Source organism: Falco rusticolus, chromosome 9, assembly GCF_015220075.1.
Source record: "Falco rusticolus isolate bFalRus1 chromosome 9, bFalRus1.pri, whole genome shotgun sequence".
NCBI lineage: Eukaryota > Metazoa > Chordata > Aves > Falconiformes > Falconidae > Falco > Falco rusticolus.
Window position 1 is genome coordinate 26,599,081 of NC_051195.1, and position 12,028 is coordinate 26,611,108.

Here is a 12,028-nt window from a genome sequence, read left to right on the forward strand (position 1 = left end):
AACCAGCTGTCTAGCAGCCTAGAAGAAAAGAACCTAGCTAGATCACAGGAAAATGTATTTTGGCTATAATTTTTTTTTTTATTTATTTAACTGCAAACAGTAGGAGGGGTTTTATTTGTGTATTAAATGACATAATCAGGTTTACTCTGGAAAATAATTATTTGAATATTTATTTCAGATATACACTTAATGTGTTATCTACATTGCTAAGTTATGGGAAAGAATAATGAATGTGTTAACAGATGATTTATTAAAAAAAAAATATTGGATTTTGAAACAATTCGAAGTAAAAGTTCACCATCCAACAGACACTACAGTGGCTGGAAAGTACAAAGTTTGCCCTAGCTTGTATGTTCTAAATGAAATAAATACAACGATTTGTGCAGTACGTATTCCTGCCATGAATTCTAACTCTAACATATAAATGTTTCACCAGGTAATTACTATTACTACTTGCCATGGGCAAACACAAAGCCAGTTGTAACACTGACATCCTTTTGGGAGGACATAAGTCATAGATTAGACCCTGTGAATGTAATCCTAAACATGACAGAAAGACTGGTAAGACACTTAAGATCTTTCTTATGCTGATATGCTTTTTATTTTTACTTTTTTCATTTACAGGCGTAATCAAAAGTGACATTTTGAGCAAATGATGGAACAGTTTTCTGAGACTTTCCCCTCTTTTTTTTCCTATTCAAATTAAACATAGCTTGGTGTTAACAAATGGCACTGCTAATAATAGGTCTGTGTTCTGGCAAGGCCCAGCACACTTCTGCTTTAATGTGCAGAGAATTTCCACAGGAAGGAGGAGTCCTTGGTGTTGGTTAGGGGCGCATTAAGTCTGTAGAACGGTTACTTGCTTTGGAAACTAGATGCAATATCATGTGTTATTAAATATAGTAAGAAAGAATGTAGGAATAGTCCTGTTAAATATGAAGCAAGTTTGAACATCTGAGTCTTTGTTGGTTTGGGCTTTATACATACAAATAAATCAGATTAAAGTCTTGAAACTCATATTGACCTTAAACTGCAATGGAAGTTTATAAGTACAAATCCTTTTCTTTTAAATTACGCAGCAATCCAACTTGGCCGCCTTAAAATCAGGAATGCAGGCTAAAATTGCAGAAAACCAATTAGCTGAGATGTGGTTGAAGCTGATTGATGAACTTACAGATGATGTGAGGTAAAGTACCTTTTTTATCTCTTAGGTTATCATTCTAGGCCTGCTCAGAATCTTTGCTATTGCCTGTACTAAGTCAGAAAACAAATTCTAAGGACTCTGAAACTGATTACCCCTATGAACTGACCTGAGAACTGGAATTCCAGAAGTCTCTGAAAGTAGTAAACCAGCATGGATATTGCCAATGATGTCATCCATCTAGTTTTGTAATTCTCCTCTATCTTAGTCACTGACAGTAATAAACCAGCATCTCTTAAAAAAATCTAAGGCAGAACTGTTTTGAAAATGTGAAATTGTGGATCTCTGCTGCCTTTCTAATATCTTGCCTTCTTTTGAATTCCTCATATACCTTTTGTTTACCCATGTTTCAATGTTATTTTTGAAACTGAAGAGGGAGGAAATTCTGTGATTTACTGGTAAGCCCAGAATACAAAATCTCTAAGCTATCCAGAGCTTAAGGGCTGTAAAGGTATTTTTAAATAAGCCTTTAGTTAACACACCTGTATGTATGGGAGTGTTCAGAGAAGGCAATAGGAATCAGCACTTAGGGTTTTGAAGGAGAATATATTCTAAATAGAATGGAAGGAATTTTATGAGAAAGACATTAATAGAAGGAGACACTGGTGTGGGGAGAGGTGCTTGAAAAACATTAAAGAAGTGGTTGATGAAACAGCACAGGAAAAGGAAAATGAGAGAACAGTTATCCATTAGAAGAAATAACAGAAAAGGTGAAATGAAAGAAAAAAAATCATCAAGCTGTAGAGCCGATAGAAAGGTCAACAGAGGAAAAAGCAAACAGCAGGGATCAATATATACCAGCAAAGAACTATGTGATAGATAGTTTACATTAAAATATAAACTAGTAACTTCATAGAATACCTGCTGTGATGTGGAAGAAAGGAAAGAAAGAACTGACATGCTTAGGAAAGGAAAATGTGAAGGGGAAATGATTGGCACATGGAGCCATCGAGTAAGTGTGGGATCTTCAGGTTTTATATCAATTATGTCAGCCCGTCCTCCTGACACTCAATCTGCACTGTTACTAATTTGGTCCTTTATTGTATAAAATGTCTTGTCATCCAACCGTTGTGGAGCAATAGCATCTAGATACATCAGCCAAACAAGTTTCCTGTTGTTCATAGCATACAATGTTTTTTACGGTTTTTTTCAGCAAGGTCATGAAACCTATGTCAAAAACATAATTGCCTTTATTGAATTCATAGAACAATTTTCCTTGCAGTGCTAATGTTTAAATTAGTTAGGAGTTCGGGAGAGTTTTCACTGCACTATTTAAAACTAAAATGAGGCGACTTTCTGGAAGTTTTGATCTGGTACGTTTGATTCATGTGTAAGTACTTGCACCCAGGGCAGGCAGCACTTGCATTCAGATTAGTAGAATGAACTACAGTAGAAGGCACAATAGTCAGCATCAAGGTTTTGCAGAATCAAAGCCCTTAGAAGCACACGGCTTGTCATTAAAAACAGGTCAGAGAAGAGTCAATCTTTTCAAACTAGACAGTGTCTTTGGAAATTATTTTTTTCCCAAGTGTCATATTGAAGACCTCTTCATGAACCCTTGTAAAGGGATATAGTCATTGGTCTGTGAAAAGCTCCCTTTTCCTCAAACCTCCGCCAAGTCAAAAAAGTTCATTTTTCCTGCACTACTGTAATCTACAGGATTTCTTGGTTCCATTGAATAGTTACCCTGCCCTCTGGTGACTCAAAAGTTCTGTGTCATGGATTTCTTTTAGAGTTCTTCAGTGTTTTCTTGCCAGAGGGTTAGATTACCCTAGTCATAGACACAAGCTGTATTTGTCTATTGAGTTCCTGAGAATGTATAGAGTTTCCAGTGAAGGGAAGGAACCTAATCTTCCTCTGAAGGCACTGTTTTCATCTTTGAGATGTACATTCTGAGACAATTTATAGGAAAATGGATTTTCTTTGGTTTGCTTAGCAGCAATTACATTAAAGCATACACCTCGAACAATTCTACATTGGTGCTTGTTATGTAAGCACAGCATTTCCCTTGCTTACTGTAAACACTTTGTTAGGTGGAAATCTCTGCCGACATAGATGCTATAGCACTATTCTAGTGGTTTTCAGCCACAGGACATAATAGCACTGAATGTGTTCCCACTGTATGCATGTCTGCGTTAAGTGTGTGGCTACATAAAATCCACTTAGATTATTAACCATAATAAATGTTCTCTTTTCAGTAAACCATTTCCCCTCATAGAAGGCAAATCTAATATTACAGTCCTTGACACTCAGATAGAAAAACTGCGCCTCAAGTCTCTCAAACAGATTGGAGAAGCAGCAGCGAGGATGAGAAATGAAGCTACTGATGTGAAAGCCACTCTGACAGAAATTGAGGATTGGTTGGATAAATTACTGCAGCTGAGTGAAGAGGTTAGTACTACACAATGCCAGAGATTCAGTTAGTATAGAAATAACTGTCTAACACAAACTGGTGTGACATTCACTGCTGATCAAGCAATATCCACTCTCCTTAGAATAGAATTGTAGAAGCTGTGAAAGTAAACATGTTCCCCTCTGTAATTAGGATGTGTGCTTCTTCACTGAGAACGTGTGCTGGGGGATAACCGCGCTGTGATTTGTAGAATAGACTGCATTCTGTTTAAAGTGACAGTATTTTGTCCTTTCCTTCCTTCCAGAATTGCAGATCACATTGGGGGTTCAGGGAGTGCAGGATATATGTTGTACTTCGGCAGCTTATTAGCCATAGCAATCAACTTCTTAAGAGTTAAATTTGTTTGTTTCCGTGTTTTTAAAATTTTCAGCAATATCTTAAGTTTTCATTTTGGTTATCTCATAATTGGTTTCCACAACACTGTAGAAATGTTTTATTTTTTCTTTGTCACTTCTGCTTTGAAAAGTTATTAATTTGAAAAAAAGAGAGCAGCTAATCTGGCAGACTTGTAGCTAACACATAAAGGTGTGTGCAAAGCTGGAGAAAGATAGTAAGCTGTTTCCATCCTCTGCTAAAAGTCTTACGACGATCTACCCTTAATGCGGAAGGGTAGCAAGCACTTAAGTATGTAGCACGCCAATCCAAATCATTAGTATTCGGGATCGGTCACTGTAGTCACCATAAAGGAATCAAGATACAGAGTATCTCTAAAAGATTTTGCAAAAGATATAGGAACTGCTTCTTTTTAAATAAAACTTACTTGCTTTCCAAATACCGATGGTATTTTTAATGATTGTTTCAGAACTATGTATTGCATTACTTGCAAAGTAACACAGTTTCCTCGATTTATCATAAATTCATGTTAATTATTGATTCTAAGTAATCAAATCTAAATTTGTTTCTGCTGTCTAAGCGTTAATTAGTTTAACATTCTGTTAATTACTGTTCTTAACTTTTTTTTCCCCCAAAATGATCCACAGCCACAAAACAGTATGCCTGATGTAATCATATGGATGATCCGAGGGGAGAAAAGACTGGCTTATGCTCGTGTTCCTGCACACCAAGTGCTGTATTCCACAACGAGCCCCGAATCATCTGGTAAATATTGTGGAAAGACCCAAACGATCTTCTTAAAGGTACTTCCCCCCACCCTTAAAAAAGAATTAACTCCCTAAACTGTGATGCCTTCTGACATGAACATGAAACATGCAAATGAACTATGAACAATGAGGTGTCAAAACTCGGGACAGATTAAAAGTCAACTGAATAGAGCTTCTTCAAAATCATAGATCATAGAATGGTTTGGGTTGAAGGGACCTTAAAGATCATCTAGTTCCAACCCCCTGCCGTGGGCAGAGACACCTCCCACTAGACCAGGGTGCTCCCAGCCCCGTCCAGCCTGGCCTTGAGCACTGCCAGGGATGGGGCACCCACAGCTGCTCTGGGCAGCCTGTGCAGCGCCTCACCAGCCTCACAGTAAAGAGTTTCTTCCTAATATCTAATCTAAATCTATCCTCTTTCAGCTTAAAACCATTCCCCCTTGTCCTATCACAACATGTCCTGTCACAGAAAATGTGAAATTCATCGTAAGCCAGTTCGAACTAGCATCAGCCCCTAACTCTGAGGCTTTTCTGAAGAGCTTAAAATTGTGACAGGACTTTTAAAGGGTTACCGGGGTTGGTGTTTTGGGGTTGGACATGAACGGAGACTTTCAGAGGGAATAATTAGTGTGAGTCGGAGAAGTTCCAACCTATTCAACCTATTCAAAGTTTTCTGCAAATAATATAAAGCATGCCTACACCCAGAAGTTCCCCAGTATGCCTCTCTGCATTGAGTCTTACTCTTTAATAGGAATGCCTTTCTCCATTTAAGTTTATATTGTCTGTAATTGGAATAAACCGAAGCAGAAAAAAGGCAATCTGACTGTAGAACAATAACATAACAATAACAGAGTTTGTCAGTGTACCAGTAGCTATGTTGATCAATACTTCAATGCAGACAGGCCTGTTTAGAATCATAAAATCATTTAGGCTGGAAAAGACCTTTAAGATCATCAAGTGCAAGTGTTAACCTAGTACTGCCAAGTCCACCACTAAACCATGTCCCTAAACGCCACATCTACATGTCTTTTAAACACCTCCCGGGATGGTGATTCAGCCACTTCCTTGGGCAGCCTGTTCCCATGCTTGACCACCCTTTCGGTGAAGAATTTTTCCTAATATCCAACCTAACCTCCCCCCAGCACAGCCAGAGGCCATTTCCTCTTGTCCTAGCTTGCTACTTGAGAGAAGAGACCATGCAAGACCCTTGTCATGCGTGTTACGATGCATTACTTCTACATGTGGTGAACCGTTCTGACTAACCTCTGCATTTCCATTATCCTGATAAGTTTTTAAGTTATTTTCCTAATTAAAAATGCATTGCTGCATGAAACTTGGGAGAGAATATACAGAAACAGGGATGATACTATTGTTACTGTGTTTGGGTTTTACACTCTTCAGGCAGTGTAAAAACTATTTTTACATTATATTTACACTCCTCAGGCAGTTTCTGAACTATTTATTACTGCCTTTTGAGGAAGTGCAGTACAGGAAGAGATAAATAAATCATGTATTATTACTCATACCTCCATGTTATCGTGTATATTTTACTGAAAGCTACAATAACCTACATAACAAAGAACAACTTGTTTTGTTTGTGTGCCAGTACCCACAGGACAAGACGAAAGATGTCAAAATGCCTGCGGAGTTGCGAATTAACATTTGGCTTGGGCTCAGTGCAGTTGAAAAGAAGTTTAATAGCTTTGCAGAAGGAACGTTCAGTGTTTTTGCAGAAATGGTATGTCCATCATTGCTTTCTTGCTTTAAACTTGGATGTGAGTGTTAGGAATTCAGTTAAGTTGGAGCTTTTTTTTTTTTTTTTTTTTTGGCATGCCAGGCAGAAAGGGAGAGTAGTAGTTGTTATACTGAAACAAGTAGACCCCATTCAAGGTAATGAACAATTGTCCATTGTGCCTGCCAGGTGAACTTCAGCAGACTAGATTCTGAACTGGTTAATCAGGTAAAAATCTGGTTAACTCCAGTGATTTCAAAAACATTTATTTTAGATTTTTATCATTGTAATTAAGATTGGGATCTAGACCATTATGTTTTGGCATGTGAATAACCTTTTTATTTTAATTGCTTCTTCACTTCTACAAATGATAGTTGGACACAAGTGCTTTTGCTTAATAATGGTTCTTTTGTAGCAGTAGAAAATCACTGTTACAAGAAAAACTGGTCAAAACCAGTAGATTTTGCAAACAAAAGGCTATAACAAATTTGGAATAAAAATGCTTGAAATAGTCCCACAGCATATAATAGAGATTTTTAATGATAACGGTAAGCAACAGATGTCTTTTATATGCCCTGTCACCTAATGGTGCATATAATCCAAGATCTGTATAATAGCTAATGAAACAAGACATTTTTAGAGACACTTGTGTCACCGTTGCACCTATGCTTAAATATTTAGTACTGCTGTAGTAACTCACTTAAAATAGTCAATGGGTGTTCAAAGCCATTGTTTAAGTATAGCATTTAAGAGGCTATTGAATACCTCAGCTTTTGCTCTTCATGCAGTAGTCCAACGATTGTACAGGAATAGGAACAGAAAACTCAAGGCCATCATAAACTATAATAATCCCATTAGCATAAGGGGAAGTACACTACGTAAACTGGGCTGACATCAGAATCATGCCTCTGGTAGCTTCCATGATAAGACTACAATTCAGTTTTACAAATGTTAAGAAAGAAAAGAATATAAGTAAGAGGAGATTTGAGATGGAAAAGAATGAGAGGATCATGTGTTTAGGGAACAGAAGAAACTTGTTTGAATAATGTAATGGAATTTTACTTAACAAAGCTTTAATTTGGAGGAAGTTTGACTGTAGTTGTAGAGTGGCATTAAATTGAGAAGACCATGTAGTTTATAAAGCAGTGGAATCACTGTTTACCAGGCAGCATAGAAGAAAATTAAAGAAAGAAATTAATTATGATATCGCAGAGTAATGTGGGAAGAGATAATTTCAGAGAAGGGGGAAAAAGGAAACGCATAGTAGAATGTTTCAATTGTAACAGTTACATAACACCACCAGCAGCCCTAAAAAAAAAAAACCACCAAACTTTTTATTATTCCTTAAGTACTAATTTTTTTTCTTTCTCCCCAAACAGTATGAAAATCAGGCTCTTCTGTTTGGAAAGTGGGGTACCTCAGGACTTGTTGGTCGCCACAAGTTTTCTGATGTCACAGGAAAAATCAAACTGAAAAGAGAGTACTTTCTACCCCCAAAGGGCTGGGAGTGGGAAGGAGAATGGATGGTGGATCCTGAAAGAAGGTCAGATTTTTTCAATTTTATGCAAAGAGGAATAAAGGAGTTTAATCTCAGAGTGCAGAGTAAAAGCTTCTGTCTGTTTTCTTGGCCCAGAAAGAGATTTTAAGCTGAACTTCTTAAGACAGCAAAAGCCAACCAATAGTCAAAGTTAGTTAATAACACTAAAATTAACATTACCTTTTTAAAAAGTAAAATAGCACATACAACAGAAAGAACATGTGCATTTCCTAGGAACCAGCTGACAGGTTAGAAGTCCCCGTGTGATGATGGGTATATCATGCTGTCACAGTGCCGCATCTTGAGAAAAGGGATAATAGTAGTTTTCCTTTCCTAGAAAGCTACTACTGTAGGGTCACTTGTGTCTGTGTGAGGTTCTGAGATCCTGCTGTGATGGTTTCAGACAAGACCCTTAGATAGCTACATCTGCCATAGACAGAAACTTTACCCTGACATGTCTGCAGTTCATGTTGTATCAACACCATTTCAGCATTCGCGTGGTTGTTCACACAGTGGATGGGGTTTTTGTGTTTATATCACTAAATGTTGAGAAGTTCCATTGCCCTTGTTAAACAACTTCACAGGTTATTTCTCAAACTAACTCTAGGGAGGGGTTGTTTTCAGGTTGTGGTTCCTCCCCTGGCAGACCAATTTCATGAGGCGTCAGTCCTCCCCCAACTCTAGCAGGTTCAGTCCCGCTCTGTCGGAGGTTTTCAACTCCTGAGTTGTGCCACTAAAGCTGCTTGTGTTGCCACACTTTAAACCAGACTAGGTAAATTATTTTTTCATAAGCAAAGCCAGTATGAGAAAGAGATTGCTTTCTTTTTTTCTTAAAATAAAGAGTTCAGCCCATTTTCAATTTTTGTGTTCTGATGACAAGACTGTTGCTATAGAAAAACTTCAGGAAAAATATGTGCTATTATGTGATCACTTTTAAAATTGTATCAGTTTGTAGGTATGAATGGAAGGATTTATTTTCGTATTCAATTAATAGCTTTTATTTCAGTCAATAATCTGACACAAAGAAAAGCAATAACAGACACGGAGGTATTTTCTCAGATAATGGAAAAAACCCCTAGTGTTAAAATGGGTAAGCACGCTGTCTTGCACCTGCTGCTGTTGTGTGGCTTTATTTGACCAGCAGATGGCATTTTAGAACACGCTTTAGTGCTTCCCAAATCACAGTTAATCACGAGTGGAAATCAAGGCTCTTTTGTCTGACTTAATGTTCTCATATTTCTTTTACTTGCAAGTTAGAAGAGTATTAGCCAACTGATCGCTTGCCTTGTTAACAGCATGAAGGGGAACAAAATCGAGTACATTGCCAAATTTTAGTGCGTAGCTAGATATATCAAAATTAGAGATGCATGTAACTGTCATGTGCAGTCTGGGTTTTCCTGCACTTATATGAAGTTTTTCTTTTTCCAAGAGTTGTTGACAGCACATCCTGAACAACACAGCAGTTAAAACACTTGGGCTAGTCACCCATTTTTATGAGTAATGTTCCCCCTATTGCTCACTGCTACTGGAGTTGCTTCAGTTTTTGGAAGACATTCTACGGAAATAAGTAGCGATGAGGGCTGCACTGTACTCTGTTAATAAATAGGGACAATCCAGAATTCCAGCACACGTCCACATTCTGTATGTAGTTTTTATATATTCTCTGTAGCTAACTAAAATACATTTGGGTTAGTGTTGTATTTGCTTTCGACTTGCAGTTTGTTGACTGAAGCTGATGCTGGTCATACAGAGTTCACTGATGAAGTATATGAAAATCAGAGTCGCTATCCTGGAGCGGAATGGAAAGCAGCTGAAGAGGGTTACACAGATGTGGTGAGACATATTTTTCACTGAATAAGGTTTAAAAGAGGGAGTTCTAAGGTTTGCTACATAGTTTATTTCATCTATTAATGCACAGAACTGTTATATTTTCCCTACATAAAAGAATGGAGAAAAAGCTCCACCCCCATGTGAGTTCACATGTCCTCTTGGATGGATGTGGGAAGATGATGCTTGGAAATCCGATTTAAATCGAGCAGTGGATGAGCAAGGTAAGATTTGCTGATCTGCTGCTTATTAGGACAATCTGTCATAGTCTTTACTGAGGGAGGACACAGGGCAAGACTGCAGTGATATCCTGAGCCACCATAGTGGTCGCCCCATGGAAAAATGTAAAAGAAACATTTGGGTAACAGTTGCTTAAGGAATCAGATACAATGACATTGAGAAAGTGTTCACTGTCGGCATCTGTTTCTATTTGCATTTTAATCACGGTTCCATGAAACTCACTGTTCTCATTGAGGCTTTCTTGGATTAAAATGGACCACTATTTTGAACAGTGTATGTAATAAATGCATTTATAAGTGCCTACTAGAGAAAGTCACATAATCTAAGCAGCTGTACGATGGTCCTAACTGCAGCAGCAGATGATAGTTTTGAGCCCAAAGCTCCGACAGATTAAAAGAAAAGAAGGCTAATGCAACAACAATCTACTAACGCGAGAGGTTCCAGTTGGAAAAACTGTGTGCATGGAAATAGAACCCATCCTTGTTTGAAATAACCTTCCAAAACGTCTTTCCTAAATGCAGTTCAATGGTTACAATTGAGCTTGTAAGATGAGTATTGGTAGCAGTAACTGGGTTTTTTTTAGAGAAGTCAGAAGCTTAAGTTGAGACATGAAGCCTCTGTAATTGTACCAAGGTTTGGATCCGTCTGGTAATTTAACTGGGAGCCTTTAGCCAGGGGACAAGTGACCAAACAATGCCAAGAGATGAATCAGGAGGTCTGTGGAGCAAAGGAAGTCAGGAACCTCTTAGCGTTGGTCACACACACAAGTGTGTGAAGGATTCCTTTATCGTTGAGAGGAGAACCATTGCACTGAGTTTGTGTGGGAAGGGAGCCGTGCAAGCCTGATCAGGATAAAATCGTAACTGTATACAGAGATCAGATGTGCTACTAACCTGATCAGGTTAGAAAATCCTAAGCGCATAGAGCCAACATTTATCCTGCAGTTGCTTTGACTTTTATATGCTTGTTACACTAAATTGAAACTCTTACCAGCTTTGAAAGTTTTCATATAAATAACCTTATAAGACCATAACTTGGATTCTACAGCAATAGGAAGAAACAGTCTTACATAGCACATTATTTACAGGACATTGATTTGATGGCTTGAAAACAAAATGAATAATAAAAGCAAAAGGGAAGGCTGTAGAAGGTTCTGGAAAGCTCAGAATTTTGCAAAAGTATCACAAATTTTAATTTGGTCTAAACCAGCTGAAATTAAATAGCTATTAATAATTAAATTGTTAATTAAATAGCTATCAAAATATCTGTCTAAACTGGAACCTCTGGTAGGACTCTGCAGTAACCTCTTCATAAGAGATCAATCTAAACAGAAGTCTGAGGCCTAGATACCTGACAAGTGAATTGTAATATGTAGAGCCCAAATACAGTAACAGGTTTCCCAGTTCTGATCAAAGTTCAGATAGCTGGTGTTCCCTTAAAAGCCAGGCTGCTGGAGTTGCAAGAGCACACAGGACATTCTAGTCATTTAAACTTAAGTTTTCCCTGTGATGAAGTATGAAAATGTGGTATCAATACACCTAACACTTGAAAAAACAAGAATGCAAAGAAAAGAACTTAAAATGTATTGTCTCTGTTTTAATGTTGAGAATTTTTTGTCATATATGTTGTAACAGAGCATCATCATAAAATGTCATCGGTTCCCCCCTAACTACTGAGCGTTTAGGGTTTGCAATTTCAAGTGGTCTTGTGTGACTAAAGCTTCATCCTCTGTAGGTACAATAACTATTTCCCTTTGTTATCTTGCTTGTGTTTCTGGAAATATACCAACTAATCAATTCTGTTTCAGGGTGGGAATATGGAATCACTATTCCTCCAGACACTAAACCAAAGTCATGGGTTGCTGCAGAGAAAATGTACCATACCCATCGACGACGAAGACTGGTGCGGAAACGTAAGAGGGATCCAGCTCAAGCAGTAACAGCAGGAAGGGTAAGCAGAAGAGAGATGCAGTCAGAGA

General features: G+C 37.9%; 1 protein-coding gene across 3 annotated transcripts in view; it reads left to right on the forward strand.

Annotated features, from left to right (window-relative positions):
- Positions 1-12,028, forward strand: part of MYOF (myoferlin) — a 72,138-nt gene that overhangs the window by 36,893 nt on the left and 23,217 nt on the right. For all 3 annotated transcript variants that reach the window (XM_037400130.1, XM_037400128.1, XM_037400129.1), the window contains exons 21-29: positions 437-561; positions 1,080-1,186; positions 3,400-3,592; positions 4,595-4,750; positions 6,321-6,452; positions 7,826-7,989; positions 9,702-9,816; positions 9,929-10,034; positions 11,858-12,000. In XM_037400130.1, the coding sequence (XP_037256027.1) occupies positions 437-561; positions 1,080-1,186; positions 3,400-3,592; positions 4,595-4,750; positions 6,321-6,452; positions 7,826-7,989; positions 9,702-9,816; positions 9,929-10,034; positions 11,858-12,000 (1,241 nt within the window). The remainder of the gene's footprint in view (positions 1-436; positions 562-1,079; positions 1,187-3,399; positions 3,593-4,594; positions 4,751-6,320; positions 6,453-7,825; positions 7,990-9,701; positions 9,817-9,928; positions 10,035-11,857; positions 12,001-12,028) is intronic.